Source organism: Bubalus bubalis, chromosome 22 (genome assembly GCF_019923935.1).
Source record: "Bubalus bubalis isolate 160015118507 breed Murrah chromosome 22, NDDB_SH_1, whole genome shotgun sequence".
NCBI classification, from domain to species: Eukaryota; Metazoa; Chordata; class Mammalia; order Artiodactyla; family Bovidae; genus Bubalus; species Bubalus bubalis.
Window position 1 is genome coordinate 38160210 of NC_059178.1, and position 19127 is coordinate 38179336.

At 34.8% G+C, this 19127-nt stretch overlaps 1 protein-coding gene across 1 annotated transcript in view; it reads right to left on the bottom strand.

Moving 5' to 3' along the window:
- Positions 1-19127, bottom strand: part of CCDC178 (coiled-coil domain containing 178) — a 408302-nt gene that overhangs the window by 293132 nt on the left and 96043 nt on the right. Inside the window, exons 9-10 of the mRNA XM_025273247.3 lie at positions 15573-15715; positions 7542-7695 (exon numbers count right to left, since the gene is read on the bottom strand). Coding sequence (XP_025129032.1) covers positions 7542-7695; positions 15573-15715 — 297 coding nt within the window. The remainder of the gene's footprint in view (positions 1-7541; positions 7696-15572; positions 15716-19127) is intronic.

Genomic DNA, 19127 nt, shown 5'->3' on the forward strand with positions numbered 1-19127 from the left:
TAAAAATTCTCAACCTCATGAGTCATCAGAGAAATGCAAATTTGAAACCACAACAGGATAAATTCAACAAAAGTCTTATAGTTAGAGATAAATAAAAGATAATATTAGATGATGATGCTAATCTGAGGCTGGAATTCGCACACACAGTGGTCTGAGTAGAAAATGTATAGCTACTTTGGAAAAAAATTGTAATGATCTATGAAAACTGAATATATGCATCTTTGGACAAGTAATTCTCCACATAAATGAATATATAATTCTAACATGAATTTTGAGGGGCTTGGTCTGAAAAACTGCAAGGACTGAGCAGCAATAAACTCGAATTGCAGGCTATGAAGAAACTGGACATCAAGTTTAATTTTCAAAAAGTAAAGCCTGAGATACCCACTAAACATCTAAAGGGAGATTGAGTTGGCAGTTAGATATACAAAGCTTATAATAAAAGACTAAGCCCCTGGAATCTCAGATGTTTGGAGTTTGGGGAGATAAAGAGACATGGGTGAAGGAAACTGAGAACAAGCTTCCAGAAAAGTAAGAAGAAAGAAGAATAGTCTGTGTTCCAAAAGCCAAGAGAAAAAAGTTTCCAGAGACAAGTGCTACATGTACATTAACTGAAGATAAGAACAATTAATTCAATTAATGGAAATATTTTCATTAAAAAGTGAGCTGTAAAAAGGGCAAAGTGAAAAGTTTTCAGAATTTGGAAAAAATATTAAAATGCAGGTAAATCATGTAAGCCTTATCAGAATATAAGGCATATAGCTTTTACTTGAATTAACACTGGCACAATTCAACTTTTATTATTTTTCCATTAAAATATTTTTGTTCAAATAAGGACTTATATTAATATTTAAAAGTTTTAGAGACATTTATCACAGCTTTGTTTACAATACCTAAAAACTGAAAACATCTTAAATGTGCAATAAGAGTCTAAGAAACTCTCAATCATTAAAGTTGTATTTTAAAATATGATTTTGCAGTAAGTTTTTATATAAGGAGAAATGTCATCAATTATTCTATGCATATGATAATATCCTTTCAAAATATATCATAAGGTCTGTCTATATAAAACAAAATATTAACAGTGACTACATTTAAATAGTGAGATCATAGATCAGTAATTTCTGCTCCTCACATGAGTGTATTCTAAACTTTAAGGGATAAACATTAAGTATTCGTGCCATTTAAAAAGTGTATAAAATAATTTAAGATAATAGTTTGTGTAATGAATTCCACCAGATTTTATGAGGATCGTAAAGAAGGAAATAGGATCCATTAGCAGCAATTACAGTGTAGTGTACTGGTGAAAGCCTGACTGGGAATCATCTAAAGTGGGAATGTAAGGAGAGAAATAGAAACAATGAACACAGAAAATCCTTTCAAGGGCTTTTCCTGCAAAGTACAAGAAATGCAATGTAGCTTAGGGTAAGATTCGAAAACAAAACACGAAGCATTCAAAATAGGGAAGTGGAAAGTAAAAATAAAGAGAATAAACCTAAAGAAATAAAAAGAAAATTAAACTACAGAAATATACATTACTATTTCAGAAGCTGGAAGACTGTAGAATTGCTAATCCAAGAGTCATCTCTACTTTTTAATTCAATTTTTAAAAATTTGAACAATTTCATTTAGAAAGTGAAAAATACACATATAATTAAAAATAAGAGATGAGTATAAAAGAACATTTTATATGTTATATTAGATTTGAAAATTTTGATCCACTTTGATTATTTCTAGATCCATCAAAAATTATAGAGACATCAAGGAGAAATATATATCCTAATAAAACTAATAATGACAAAGTAAAACAACTGTCCATAAAAATAAAGCAAAAATTCAAACAATTGAAAAAAATAAAAACAATGATCATTTTTCACCAAGGTGTCCTATTAAAGTTTTAAGAAAAAGTTTACTTAAATCTATATTAATTCTCCAGGTAATAAGAAAGGAAGAAATGCTTCACAATTCATTTATAAAGCCAGTATAATCCTGATAAGAAAATCTGTCAAATATAGCACAAATTAAGAACACTGAAATACAGGCTGATTTATGAATATTGATGTAAAATTCTAAATAAAATAATTACAAATCAAACTCAGCAGTAAATTAAAAGAACAATAAACCATAACCAAGCAGAGTTCACCCCAGGAATTTTAAAATGGTTTAATATAATACATTGTTTCAATAGGTCAAATGAGAAACCATTTAAAATCATCTTCACAGATGCTTACAAAGTATTCTGTGTAAGTAATCATCTATTCCTGATAGATTTCATAACCTGAAAATACTTTTAAAATCTTTAAAATGATAGCAAGCATATGTTTGAAATCAATATTTAGATAACATGAACCATTTCTCTAAAATAAAAATTGAAATAAAGCCAAATTCATAGATGTTGTTACTTAATATTTTATACATATGCCACACAATAAAATAAAAAGAGATTAAAATCTTATGGCTAAAAAACTAGCAACCTGTAATTTTACACATTATCACATTTTACCCATATAACTCATAAAAACTATAGAATAAAACAATAATAAAAAATTGCATTGCAGTTTCGCTATAACACAACTTTGTTTGAGAAAAATCACTCAGCTTTTCTTCTTAAAGCTCTTTTTTAAAAATTATTTTTTATTTTTTATGTTTTGGCCCTACCACATGAAATGAGGAATTTTAGTTCACTTACTAGAGATAGAACCCATGTCCCCCTGCAGTGGAAACAGGGTCCATACCCCTGGACCATCATGGAAATCCCACTTAGCTTTTTTAGACTGGTTTCCTATTTAGTAAATTAATAGCATCAATAGCAATTGCTGGCTTATTTTTAATACAAAATTATTTAATTTGAAAGATTTTGAGATAAAATGTTAATTAAAAGGTATACTGTAATGGGTATTTTTTGGTATTTGGATTTACACTTACAGTACCCTAGATCAATAATTTATCAATAAATATTAAATTTCTACTAAAAAGACAATATCCAAAAATATCACATATATACAAAAGTAATTCACTTATTTACAACCTTTATCTGTAAAGTATATTAGAAATTAAATTTTTGTACACCTATAATTGTTCAATAAAATATGAAAATCACAAAGAATTTCTGTATCTTTGAAAGTTATTTTTGTATTACTTTATCAAATGACTGGATAAAATGAACTGTAGGTGGCTGTTTCTTTAATACTACAAGAAACAAAGAATTGCAGATAATGATATTAAAAAAAATTCCTGAGCTATGGAAGAATTAGACTTCAAAGAAAACATTGGGAAAAATCATAGAAAAGCAGCTTTATTTTTACATTTAAGACGAATTTGATCTTGACAACTTTTTTAAAGTACTTAACGAATTTTTAAATGTTTTCTACTTTATAGGAGCTATTGTTTGTAGAAATGAGAAGGAAAAAATTTGTTTTCCTAGGTACAGTGACAATACAAATACAGAAAAGTGTACATTAATGAAGCAAAGATTCTAAATTGAAAGCATGATATGCCCTGAAATTTTAAAATATCAGTTAGGTTGTATGTGCAATTAGGCAGCACAAATCTTTTATTTTCCTCCAGAACTAAAAGTACCGATTGCATACCAAAAAACAATGCCTGGAAATGATGCACAACATTGCTTTTAATTGAGTGTTTAATATGCCCACTTTGAAAATACAGCTCAAAGGTTTTTTATAATGAGCAAAACACAGAAAAATATATCTAAACTTCATCATGCTCTCATCATCTCTATAAAATATGATAGTTCACAAATGATTTCTATAATTGAAAAACATTACTAACCTTGTAAATATATTCATAATATCTCATCAAAATAATGTTATGTTATGAAGGACCAGACATGCCATTTTTAGAAATGATCAAAAAAAAAGGTTATTTTAGGTTTAGTGAATAAATTTCCCCTTTGACAATATTTTATTAACAGTGACATTTTTATAAATGATAAATTTCAACATGATTAGAAAACTGCTGCTGTTGCTGCTAAGTTGCTTCAGTCATGTCCGACTCTGTGCGACCCCATAGACGGAAGCCCACCAGGCTCCCCCGCCCCTAGGATTCTCCAGGCAAGAACACTGGAGTGGGTTGCCATTTCCTTCTCCAATGCATGAAAGTGAAAAGTGAAAAGGAAGTCGCTCAGTCGTGTCCGACTCTTAGCGACCCCATGGACTACAGCCCACCAGGCTCCTCCATCCATGGGATTTTCCGGGCAAGAGTACTGGAGTGGGGTGCCATTGCCTTCTCCGATTAGAAAACTGAGCTCATAACTATTTGACAACACTATATTTTATTTCAATGTCTGCACTCTACTACATTCCACCTCATCAAGTGTTATCTAGACTCACAAGTTAAAGTGATTTTCCCTCAATTTCCAAGAATTTGTCTCCTTTCATGTTGAAGTTTAAAATGAGAGGATTCAGTTAGACAGCAGTAGGATTGAAAGGATGAGAAGAGTTAAACATTGACACTTCACCTGCCTCCTTAGAAATCTGTATGCAGGTCAAGAAGTAAAGCTAGAACTGGATATGAACAACGAACTCGTTCAAAACCGGGAAGGAATATGTCAAGGCTGTATATTATCACTCTGCTTACTTAACTTATATGCAGAGTACATCATGTGAAATGCAGGGCTGGATGAATCTCAGTTTGGAATCAAGATTGCCAGAAGAAACATCGATAACCTCAGATATGCAGATGTCGCCACCCTAATGGCAGAAAGTGAAGAGAAACTAAAGAGCCTCTTGATGAAGGTGAAAAGGAGACTGAAAAATTTGGCTTAAAACTCAGCATTCAAAAAACTAAGATCATAGCATCCAGTCCCATCACTTCATGGCAAGTAGATGGGGAAACAATGGAAACAGTGACAGACTTTATTCTCTTGGGCTCCAAAATCACTGCAGATGGTGACTGCAGCCATGACATTAAAAGATGCTTGCTCCTTGAAAGAAAAGCTACGACCAACCTAGACAATATATTAAAAAGCAGAGACATTACTTTGCCAACAAAGGTCTGTCTAGTCAAGGCTATGGTTTTTTCCAGCAGTCATGTATGGATGTGAGAGCTGAACTATAAAGAAAGCTGAGCAGTGAAGAATTGATGCTTTTGAACTGTGGTGTTGGAGAAGACTCTTGAGAGTCCCTTGGCAAATAGATGGGTAAAAAGTAGAAACAGTGACAGATTTCGTTTTCTTGGCTCCAAAATCACTGTGGACAGTAACTGCAGTCATGAAATTAAAAGATGCTTGCTCCTTGGAAGAAAAACTATGACAAACCAAGACAGTGTATTAAAAATCCCATGATATCACTTTGTCAACAAAGATCCATACAGTCAAAGCCATGATTTTTGTAGTAATCATGCATGGATATGAGAGTTGGACTATAAAGAAGGCTGAGCACTGAATAATTGATGCGTTCAAACTAGGGTACTAGAGAAGACTCTTGAGAGTCCCTTGGACAGCAAGGAGATCAAACCAGTCAATCCTAAAGGAAATCAATCCTGAATATTCCCTGGAATATTGGGAATTCCCTGGAAAATTCCATGGAAGGATTGATGCTGAAGCTCCAATACTTTGGCCACCTAATGGGAAGAGCTGACTCACTGGAAAAGACCCTGATGCTGGGAAAGATTGAGGGCAGGATGAAAAGGGGGCAACAGAGAATGAGGTTGGTTGATGGCATCACCAACTCAATGGATGTGAGTTTGAGCAAACTTGGGAGATAGTGAAGGACAGGGAAGCCTAGTGTGCTGCAGCCCATGAGTTCACAGAGTGGATCTAAATCTACCTATTTTAGATCAGTTTCTTCCAACTCCCTTATCCCATCTCATCCCTTCTGACACTTCAGTCCAGTGTGTATCAGTGTTTTCAGGCTTGCTTATTTCTGGATTATTCTACATTGCCTATGCAGTGGTGTAAATCACTCCAATCTTAATTCAGGTGCATATTCCGTACACTGCATAAATAAGAACAAAATACGAACTTTTCAGAGAAAGAAAATTCTGAGAATTTCAACTCTAACTCACTAAAGAAGCTTATAGAAGATATACTTTAGTAACAAGAAACAAAACAGTGCCAAATCAGAGATGTCTGATAAACAGAAAGAGCTGTGTGTTAAACTTGGAATATTATCACACATTTATTGTTTAAATTAATGAGAAATTATCCTAATATCAGTTCAGTTCAGTTCAGTTCAGTCGTTCAGTCATGTCCGACTCTTTGCGACCCCATGAATCACAGCACGCCAGGCCTCCCTGTCCATCACCAACTCCCGGAGTTCACTCAGACTCACGTCCATCAAGTCCATGATGCCATCCAGCCATCTCATCCTCTGTCGTCCCCTTCTCCTCCTGCCCCCAATCCCTCCCAGCATCAGAGTCTTTTCCAATGAGTCAACTCTTCGCATGAGGTGGCCAAAGTACTGGAGTTTCAGCTTTAGCATCATTCTTTCCAATTATTAAATAATATGGACATAACATGAAAAATAGAATATATGTCAGGAAAAGATCATATGGCCCTTAAACTGTTTATCAAGAATCTAATGATATTGATTATGCTTCACATCCAGTAAATGTAATATGTGTTCCAAAAATTCTAACAATTAGTAGCCCCAAAACATGTAAATAAAATACATCTTAAGAAAAAAATCAACTCTAATCATTCTAAAGTGAGTTTCATCTAAATATATGGTTTCAAATTATATAAGGCAAAATAATTAAGAAATAATAAAGAAATGCACTATCATACTGAGATATATTTTAATATAGCTTTCACAGCAATTGATACATTAGTCAAAAAATAAATCAGAGATATAAAACAGTTAAATAACACAACTATCACAATTTACAAAATAAACATATTTAGAACTGCACTCTACTATCAGAGAAAACATTTTTCTAAAACCAAAAATTTATGCAAGTTACCTATATGGTATTAAACAGATCAGTCTTAAGGAAATATAAATAATACAAACTGCCTGTACTACCTGTATTTTAAAAAAGTATTTACATTAAAAATCAACTTAATATTTAGTGGAGACAGAAGGGTTAATTTGTCTAAGAATGATCACAGACAGAGTTTGCCTTTGACAAAGTTCCAAGAAATTGGTTAAGGTCCAGTTTAGTAAAACTACCCAAATAAATGGAGAGATAGATCATGTTTATGTTTAAGGATCCCATCATACAGATTTCGTATTCCCATCATATAATCCATAAGTTAATGTAATTCCAATTATAACTCTAATAAAAAAAATAACCTAAAACTCAAAAGGAAATATAAGATTAGGGGATTCATCATAATAGATAATCAAAACTCATTATACAGGTTTATTTATGTAAACATTAAGTATTGAGATAAAGATGTTAATTAGAGGAAACAAAAAGAGAATAGAAAGAGAGATACACAAAAAACAATAAGGAAGCCCCTTAGTGACATAGGTGGTTCAATATTAATATTTAAATAAATGCTCTAAATTACAAGTTCAAGTAGCCATAGTACAAAGCTAATGTCAGTATTTTTTTAAATGTTAATTATGAAAACTTACAGTTTTTTCTAAAGCAGTTAATTCATTTTTTGATGACTTTGTTTCTCTCAATACTTTGGTCACTGCCTCTTCATTCTCCTCAATATTAATATTAATATCTTGTATTGATGTACAGTAGAAATTGAACAGATTGTTAAGTTTATCTATCTCTTTCCTAAGAGAAAAAACACAGTTGACTTTATCCACATTGAAGGGGAAACTATATTTTAAATTATGTTTGAATTTGCTCCTGACTTAACAATATAGATCAGTGGAATTTATCTATTCCTAAAGGCTTTTCAACCCAAAAGAGCTCCTGAAAAGTACTACTTAAATATAAAGAAGTAAATCGGGAGGAAAAAAAAATTTATGTTTCTGATGGAAAGACCTGAAAAAAAAGTGAATGATTTGTAAATTTTTAAAATAAACTACCAGTTGATTTGATTTCAAGTGAGAGACCTAGGAAGCACCTTTGATTCAGAGCCTGGATAGTACGGGGATGGAAAGGCAATTTAAAAAAAGCAGAAAAATTGTAAAGTTAAAAAAATAAAATTAAATTAAAAAAAATTAAAAAGCAGAAAAAAAGAAGAGAAGAAGCAGTAAAAGTGGACAGACCATACATTATTAAAGCTCTGGGACGTCCTAGACAGTCCAGTGGTTAAGACTTCTTCTTCCAGTGCAATAGGGTGCAGGTTTGATCCCTGGTCACGGAGCTAATATCCTACATGCCTCACAGCCAAAGAACAAAACCATAAAACAGGAACAATATTGTATCAAATTCAGTAAAACTTTTAAAATAGTCCATATCTAGAGTGGTGGGAAGGGGTGGGAGGTGGGAGGGAGGTAAAGAGGGAGGGACACATGGATACCTGTGGTTGACTCATGCTGATGTGTGACAGAGGCCAACACAATATTATGAAGCAATTTTCCTTCAATTCAAAACAAATAAGTATGGGGGAAAATGGTACACATTAAAAAAGTCTTTAAAAAATTAAAAAAATATATAAACCTCTGGTTTACTGTCTTGCCTCCCTGACAGTCACAGTAGCAAAAAGGAGTAAACCGCAGTTCAGGAAAACAAGGGGCTTACTTAAGGAAAAGTAATTGCTGAGGAGATTTTTGTTCCTAGGCGACCTTTCACAAAAAAGACCAGTGTCGATCTGTAAAACTACATAATCCTTTATCTTATCTGGTAGGAAGAAAACACGTTCCAAATATAAAAGTCACTTTAAAGTATGGTCTTATAGTGCATGAAATTAATATGGTGAATGCATGAGAAAATAATGCATGAGAAAATATGAAATGCATGAAAAATGCATAAAAAATATGGTGAGAAAATGACAAAAATATCATTTGCAGAAAATATTAGCAAGTTATACAGGTAAGCCTAACTTTTTTAAGAAACCATAAGCAAAATAATAGAGTGGTAGATTTACCTGAAACCCATATAAGAGATTAAAGAGTATATCATTTGCATTTAATAAAATTCTACAATGCAAAATGGAATGGAAAAATTACCCAATAGACAAACAAGCAGATAAGATAAACAAGAATTCACAAGAGAATAAATGCTAGTGACCAATAAATATATATGGTGTGCTTATTGAATTCGCCCAGCCTCTCATACACTAACTCTAATTTTAGAAGTAGAGTCAAATTAAACTGAAAGATATAATCTTACAACAGAAATCAAAATTAAAGCAACAAACAAATGAGCAAGAAGATTCTTCTTTACCCTTTCAAACCTGGAGAGTACAAGTTTCCTATCAGAATTCTATTGATCTTCCAGATCAATAATGAGTGGTTAGGAGTCTCAGCATTTAAAACATACATGTGTGGTTCAATTTTCTTCATTTGAAGTTAATTTTTCTTCTCTCAGTGTTATCCATTTCCCAGTGCAGATAATAAACTATAGATTTTGACTGAGCAAGAAGTGAGCAGTCACCCTGCCCCGTGAAATGCAGGAACTAAGTATTATCTTAGTTATCTCTATTTCTTAAAAACTAATGTGATCGACTCCTCAGCCTTTCAAGAATTTTTCAGTGCAAAAGTTGCCCCCACTGATACTTCAGATTTCATTATTCTCATATTTGCTAAATCAGAAATAAATTTAGAAGAATAAAATGGGAAGAATCATTTTACCTTTAAAGAATTACTATAAAGTAGAGCAATCAAGACACAAAAGAATATATGTTTTTTTTCATTTATACAGAATTCAAGAACAGACCAAACTAACCATGGTGATAGAAGTCAGAATGGTACTTACCTCTTTCAGGGAAAAGTATGAACTGAGAAGGAAAATTTAAAAAAAAATTCTATATGCTGGAAACTTTTTATATCTTAACCTGAGGCATGGTGATATGAATGAATATACATATACATGTAGATAAAAATCATCAATCTATGCATTTGATAGCACATATAATTGTGTTTCTATATGCCTACTCATTTTCAACAAACTAAAAAAATAGTGAAGGGAAATTAAACATACCTTTAACATTTTACTTAGTAAATCATTTATGACTCACTAATGCTTATAACAGAATTTTTAGAAAATATGATTAAATGAGAAGAAAATTAACAAGTAAGTTATATGGTGTAATAAATAATATTAAGGAATTAATAAAAATATGCCTTTGGGCCCTATTTATATATTATCTATAAACATCACCAGCTAATTTTTATATCCAAAACTGAGAAGCAAAAATTTTAGAAAATGTTACAAGATGTAGAATGTTTCATTTATAATTAATATGCACTAACATCGGTTTCCACCAAACAGATTAATGAAATGTTGATTATACATATAGTGTATATGTACAGAGACAGAAATAGATAAATGATTAAAATAAGAGATAGATATAGAAACATAATCAACAGCTTCAAGATATGTAAATTAAGAACAAGAGTATAGAAAATTGAGAGCATTACAGTCTCAAATGAAGTTCCTGCCTCCACTTCTTGGCCATATAACTTTGTAGGTTTGTCTAACTGACTTTGACCTTAGTCATTTGACTTGCTGTAGTGATTTGAATGTTACCAAAAAAGGATGCAATCAGAGACTTACAAAGTTCATGTCTGAGTGTGCCTGCTTGCTCTTACTCCTCTCCCATTATCCTGAGAATATTTCTAACAGACTGGAGAAACAGGGTAGAGTCAAATCTCCCCAGTTGTCTCAGCTGAGGCTTTACTATATTGGTGGCAAATCAGAAAACATCTCGAGGAGGGGAAGATCCCCTGGAGAAGGGCATGGCAACCCACACCAGTACTCTTGCCTTCAGAATTCCATGGACAGAGAAACCTGGTGGGCTGCAGTCCATAGGGTAGCATAGAGTTGGTTGGAGATGACTGAAGCAACTTAGCACAGCACAAGGCTTTCCTAGATCAGCGGAAAATTGGAAAACATATGTAACTGAATGACAGTGCAAATATAACAAATCAGGTGAGTTATGAAAATGATTGCATTCATTATATAATATGTTTTGAGAGAGGACAAGATGATGGAGTAGAAAGACCCTGAGCTTACCTCCTCTTGTGAGCACACCAAAATCACCACCATCTACAGAACGACCATCAGTGTGAAAGACCAACCTACCAAAAAATTTCTTCTACAACTAAAGACATAAAGAAGGAATCACACTGAGACGAGTAGAAGGAGCAGACTAGTGATAGAGTCAATTACCATACCCCTGGGAGGCTGTCCCACAAACTGGAGCATAATTACACTGCAGAGACTCTCCTAAAAGAATAACAGGTCTGAGCCCCCCATCAACCTCCTCAGCCTGGGAGTCCTGCACCAGGAAGACCTTCCCAGAGCATTTGGCTTGGAAGGCCAAGGGGGCTGACCTTTGGGAGTCCCAGAGAACTGAGAGAAATGCAGATTTCACTCTTAAATGGCACACACAAAACCTCACGCACTGTGGGACCCAGGGCAGAAAAAGTAATTTGAAAGGATCCTAGGCCAGACCTACACGTTAATCTTAGAGAGTCTCACAGAGGCAACTGCTGCCCACCCTAGGAGCAAAGACACGGGTGGCAGCAATTTGGAGAGTTCCATCTACCATGAGGACACTGGTACTAGCAACTACCATTGTGGAATCCTCTTTTTAGCTCATAAGCACCAAGACCTACCCCCACCCAACAGCCTTTATGTGCCAATACTGAGACAGCTCAAGACAATCATCTAACTGGGCAGGGACACAGTTTCATCCATCAGGAGAGAGCTGCCTAAGACCCCTGAGCCCTCAGCCCCCTCTGGAAATGGCTATGCCTTACAGAAGGCCTAGGACTCAACTCTAACACTAGTGGGCAGGCACAAGTCCCAGAATCCCCAGGGCCCTGGTCCTGCCCTCCAGGGAGCCTTCTCTAGCCTCTGGACCAGCCTCATCCACCACAGAGTAGACATCAGACTCAAGAAAGTCAAGACCCAGCATCATGTAGACCTAGCCTGCCCATCAGCAGCCCAAAACTTGCCCTGGAACCAACTGGACCCTGACCCTGCCTATTAGGAGACTAACACAAGCTTGAGGATACCCTAGTTCCCATGCTCAACTGTGTCAGTCACCACTGCTTCCACCAGTGATCTAACACCAGCTCTGTGATCCCTGGGTCCTGCAACCAGACTCCACAATCTAGCTCTGCCCATTGGTAGGCTGGAACTGAGCCCAAGACCTGGCTCCACCCACCTGTGGGCAGGCAACAACCAGAGAACAACTTTTGGACTGTGATTCTGCCCACCAGTGAACATGCACTAGCCCCAGGAATCCCTGAGTTTCCATAGTCAGTGAACTAATGACCCAGTCTCAGCAACTGGCAGTCATCACCCTCTACACAAGGCAGAACTTGCCAACCCATCAGAGAGGGGCCCAGAAAAGCTTATCAGTGTGCCCCAAACAAGCAGCCCACCACAGCAGAAGGACCCATGCAGCCTTCATAGGGAAATCCCCTAGAGCATTTAGTTTGGGTGATGAGAGGGGAGTGTGCTACTGGGATGCATAAGACATATACAAAAGGTCACTTCTACAAAGTCAGGAAATGTAACCAACCTACCAGATACATAGAAAAACAAACAAACAGCAATTTAGGGGAAATGAGGAGACAGAATTCCAAACAAGGAACAAGATTAAATCCCAAATGAAGAACTAAGTGAAGTGGAGCTAGGCAATCTATCTTAGAAGGAGTTAAAAGTAGTGACTGTAAAGATGGTCAAAAAACTTGGAAGAAGAATGGATCTGCAGAGCAAGAAGTTAGAATTTTGAAAAGAGAGAAAATCTAAAGCACAACCAAACTGAGATGAAAAATACATAAATGGAAATGCAAAATATACCAGAATGAATCAATAAATGTCTAAATGATACAGAGGTGTGGGTCAGTGAGCTAGAATACAAAGGAGTGGAAATCACTGGTGGTGAACAGAAAAAAGAAAAAAAGAATGAGAAGAAATGAGAACAATTTTATAGACCTCTGAAACAATAGCAAGTGCATTAATATTCACATTATAGGTGTTCTGGAAGGAGAAAAGAGAAAGATGCTGAGAACATATTTGAATAAATAATAGCTGAAAACCTCCCAACCATGAAAAATGAAACAGACATCCAACTCCAGGAATAAAAGAAAGTACCAAACAGGATTAACTCAAAAAGAAACACACCGAGACACACTGTAATTAAAACTGTAAAATTTAAGATCAAGTTGTTATTTAATCACTAAATTATGTCCGATTCTTTTATGACCCCATGGGCTATAGTTCGCCAGGCTCCTCTGTCCATGGAATTTTCACAGGAAGAATACTTGAGTAGGTTGTCATTTCCTTCTCCAGGAGATCTTCCCAACCCAGAGATCGATCCCATGCCTCCTGCATTGTCAAGGGAATTCTTTACCACTAAGCCATCTAGGAAGCCCATATAGAGAAAATATTAAAAAGCAACAAGGGAAAAGCAACAAATAACATATAAGGCAACTCCCATAAGGCTATCAGGTGACTTTTCAATAGAAACTTGACAGGCCAGAAGGAGTGGCATGATATATTTAAAGTGATGAAAGAAAAAACTACAATAAAAAATACTGAGCAAGGCTCTCATTCAGATTGGATGAACAGATAGAAAACCAAGCCTAAAAGAGTTGAGTATCACAAACCAGCCTTGAAAGAAATGTAAAAGTAACTTTTCTAAGCAAACAAGAAAAGGCCACAATTAAATACATAAAAATTACAAAATGAAAAAGGGAATTCAGTTCAGTTCAGTTGCTCAGTCGTGTCCGACTCTTTGTGACCCCATGAATCGCAGCATGCCAAGCCTCCCTGTCCATCACCAACTCCTGGAGTTCACCCAGACTCACATCCATCGAGTCAGTGATGGCATCCGGCCATCTCATCCTCTGTCATCCCCTTCTCTTCCTGCCCCCAATCCCTCCCAGAATCAGAGTCTTTTCCAATGAGTCAACTCTTCGCATGAGGTGGCCAAAGTACTGGAGTTTCAGCTTTGGCATCATTCCCTCCAAAGAAATCCCAGGGCTGATCTCCTTCAGAATGGACTGGTTGGATCTCCTTGCAGTCCAAGGGACTCTCAAGAGTCTTCTCCAACACCACAGTTCAAAAGCATCAATTCTTCGGCGCTCAGCCTTCTTCACAGTCCAACTCTCACATCCATACATGACCACAGGAAAAACCATAGCCTTGACTAGACGAACCTTTGTTGGCAAAGTAATGTCTCTGCTTTTCAATATGCTATCTAGGTTGGTCATAACTTTCCTTCCAAGGAGTAAGTGTCTTTAATTTCATGGCTGCAGTCACCATCTGCAGTGATTTTGGAGCACCCCCAAAAATAAAGTCTGACACTCTTTCCACTGTTTTCCCATCTATTTCCCATGAAGTGCAATCATACGGTAAAGGTAGAAATCATCTACACACAAGTTACTAGAAATGTTAAAAGCAATATAACAAAATACATTCACAATCAATAGCTAAGGAACATACAAAATAATTAGATGGAAAATATGATACCAAAAACAGTAACTGTGAGGTGGGAGAGCATATGCAGATTTCTTTACAAGCATTTGGAAGTAAGGGATCAGCAACTTTTAACAGTCAAGTATAAAGATATAGATGGCTATAGAAAATCCCCAGGGAAACCACAAACCAAAATTTATGATGGTTAGAAACATAAAAAAGAAAAAAGAAATCCAAACATAACACTAAGGATAGTCATCAATTATAAGAGAACAAGGTAAGAATAAAGGGACAAAAAAATCTATAAAAACAATCCCAAAACAATGAACAAAATAGCAAAAGATACACAAGTAAGCATATATTGAAACAGACATCAGATATGAGAAAATATAAACATCTTAATAAATGCATGTTATCCAGATCACAGGATAATGTATAAATATTTGTTCTTTATTTTACTTACATTTATTTGACTCTAGCTCCATAATGAATGTGACTTTTTCTATACTAAATGATTGATAAGTTTGAATAAATAAAGACTTTTATATCACACAGAAACATAAATAATTTAAAACCAAACTAAGAACTAGATGGATGTCGTAAAATTCAAATACATCAGAAATGTAATAAAAAGTCAATAATACACAAAATATAATTAATCTATGTTCATTTAAAATATTCCAGGCTATTATAAAGCAAATAAATATGAGTTAATTAATGAGATACTATGTTTATAATTAACACAAGGCTATATAATTTATTCTTATACTATCCCATTCTGGAATACTTTTTCAAATAGTAACTCTTTTACATTGTTAGCAGGGATATATATTATTATAGCATATCCATAGGCAATTTGACAATATGTATGAAGAGCTTTAAAATGACAGAGAAAAATACTGCTTTAGGAATTCATACACAAGTAGTTTAACATATGTAAAAGACATATATTTTAATTTATGTATTAACTTGGTAATAAGACAGATGTGGAAATTTGGATAATTTCCTTTCTCTTTATCTGAATTTCTTATACAGGAATATATATCACATTTTAATTAATATTTTCCTTTTAAATGCCATAAAAAACATATGTGGAAAATACTTACTTGTAGGCAGCCATGCTTATTTCATCATCACGAATATCCCTTTCCATTTCTATTCTGTTTTGTTTAACTCTGAGTTTGGCTTTTTCAAGATTGTCTATGGCTTCTAGAAGTTCTCCGTGAACTTGTTTGTATATTTCCATTACCTAGAAATAAAAATATGTATGCTAACATAAGCACTTAATGGCTAATTAAAATAATCAGACCACAGAAAGATCAGAGAAAGGTTTTAGAGTAGTTCTGATGTAGATTATAAACATTCTTTATATTGATTTTTGTTCCCTATTTAGTCTATTGTTTAGCACAGCAGAGTTTCAGATTTCGTATATACCCTGACAGGCATCAATACTAGGGATGTACAAAGTTACTGGAGAAAATAACTTCACTATCCCACTTAATATGACCAAAATAAAATCATTATCTTTTCACCTACAAGAACTAAGACTTTTTATTTGCTCTTGTTGGTCAAATACTTCATTGTAAAAAAATCATACAACACCAACGAAAAAATGAAAAATGAAAAAATCACTTATAATCTTCTCACTCATAAATAGCCATTATTATCTTCATGCAAGGGTCCAAAACATTCCATTTTTATTGTTTTCATTAATTATTAGAGATCATAAACCTCCCTTCTCTCTCTAGCTCTCGCTTCTCTGTCAGACTGAAGGGAAAGGGTAGTTGTAGCTGTCGTGGTTGGAAGGAACGACTGTTCAGAATGTCCTGTTGGGAAGCTACAGGGTGAGGAGAAGAAGGTACTAGGTAGTGAGCAGTCCTTTCACCAGGGGCCAAGTGGTGGATCAACACGAAGCAGTACACTCCTAAATAAAGCAACAATTTTCATTAATATCAGTTTTATTTCATTGTATTAGTTTCATTGTGAAAGGAACATTTAACATGATTGTCTGTCCTTTAACAAATTTTCCAGTGTACAAGATCCCCTGGAGAAGGAAATGGCAACCCACTCCAGTATTCCTGCCTGGGAAATCCCATACAGAGGAGCCTGGTAGGCTACAGTCCATGGTGGCACAGAGTCCAACAACAAAGTGTACAACGCAGTAAACTGTAGGCATTGTGATGTGCAGCAGACCTCTAGAACTTACTCATCTTGCGTAACTAAATCTTCATATCCACTGAAAGACAGCTCTCCATCTCCCCTCAAGTCCCTACCAATCAACCTCTCTGCTTCTACGAAGGTAACTATTATAGATATCTTATACAAGTGGAATCATGCAGTATTCATCTGTGACCTCTTTAGTACTTAGCATAATAATGCTCTCCAGGTTCATCCATGTTGTCACATATGGCAGTTTTCCTTCTTTTTTTTAAGGCTGAATCATATTCCGCTGCATGCATACATCACATACATTTTAGAATTAGCTTGTCAAGCTCCACAAAGAGACCTGTTGAGATTTTGTGACTGCATTCAATTTACAGAGCATTTTGGAGAGAATGTTACAAAACTTAGCATTTTAAGGCATTAACATCATTTATTGATATAGCACTTCTCAAATTCTCTCAGAAATATTCATAGTTTTCTTAATAGAGGCTGGGCATGTCATTTGTTACATTTATTCTAGATATTTTATATTTTATGCTCTAATGAATGCTATTTTTAAGTAAACTTTTTTTTCAGATTTGTTTCTGGTATATAGGAACATATGGATTTAAAAATTTACCTTTGTATTCAACTGTAATTCATCTGTGGACTTGTTTAAAGTTCATGTATACACAATTACATAATCTGTACAGCAAAGGAAACCATCAACAAAACAAAAAGACAACCTACCCAATAGGAGAAGGTATTTGCAAATCATATATTCAATATGAGGTTAATATCCAAATATATAAAGAACTTATACATCTCAACAGCAAAAAAACCAAACAACTCAATTTAAAAATGGGCAAAGGGGATAAACAATAAGTCCTACTGTATAGCACAAGGAACTATATTCAATATTCTGTGATAAGCTGTAATGGAAAAGAATAAAAAAAAGAATATATATGTATGTACACATTAACTGCATCATTTTGATGTACAGCAGAAATTAATACAACATTGTAAATCAACCATAATTTTTAAAAATGGCAAAAGGGCTGAACAGACTTCTTTGGGGGGTCCTGCCGTCTTGTTACATGCTTTTTTAAATTCTTATTAGGGTATAATTGATTTACAATGTTGCATGAGTTTCAGGTGGACAGCAGTAAACATTTTTCAGAAGAAGATATACAGATGACCAATAGGCACATACATGAAAAAGTGTTCAACATTACTAATTATTATGGAAATGAAAAAATTAACACAGTGATATTTTACCTCATGACCATGATGATGATTATTATATATACAAAAAAAAAAAAAGATGAAATAACAGGTGTTGAGAGAATGTGGAGAAAAGAGAACTCTGTGAACTGTTAGTGGGAATGTAAATTAGTGCAGCCACTATGGAAAACAGTAGGGAGACATCTCAAATAATTAAGAAGAGGACTAGGATATGACCAGCTAGTCCACTTTGGGGTATTAACCCAAGTTATGTGAAAATACTAATTTGAAAAGATATATGCACCCTTGTGTTCACTGCACCACTATTTATAATAGCCACACAATCGAAGATTCCATCAAGGAATGAATGCATAAAGAGATGTGGTATATAGAATGAATACTTGTTGCTGTTGTTCAGTCGCTAAGTCATATCTGACTCTTTGCAACATGAACTGCAGCACACCAGGCTTCCCTGTCCTGAAGGGACTATCTCCCTGAGTTTGCTCAAACTCATGTCCATTGAGTTAGTGATGCCATCTAACCATCTCATCCTCTGTCACCCCCTTCTCCTCTTGCCCTCAATCTTTCCCAACATCAGGATCATTTCTAATGAGTTGGTTCCTTGCATTAGGTGGCCAAAGTACTGGAACTTCAGCTTCATTACCAGTCCTTCCATAGAATATTCAGGGTTGATTTCCTTTAGGATTGACTGGTTTGAAAGCATACTACTCAATCACAAAAAAAGAAAGAAATCTTGCCATTTGTGACAACGTGGAAGACCTTGAGGGTATTATGCTAAGAGAAATAAGTCACATGGAGAAAAGACAAATATCATATGATTTAGCTCATATGCAGAATATAAAAAACAAACAAAAATATTCAAATAAGTGAACAAACCAAACCAAAACAAACATGTAGGTACAGACAACAGAGAGAAAGGGGAGGCAAAATGGGCAAAATGTGTTAACTATATGATGATGGATGAAATACGTCATGTTTAAGAGAAAAAAAAAGAGAAGGCACAAATAAATATCAGGAATGAAAAAGGAGACCACTACATATCCCCAGTAGCTAAGTAATAAAGAATCTGCCTGCAATGCAATAGACTTGCAGGAGACATGGGTTCTATCCCTGGATCAGAAAGATTCCCTAGAGTAGGAAATGGCGTCCCACTCCAGTATTCTTGCCTGCAAAATCCCATGGACATAGAAGCCCGGCGGGCTGAAGTCCATGGGGTCACAAAACAGTCAGACACGACTGAGCAACTAAACAACAACATATTCTATAGACTTAGA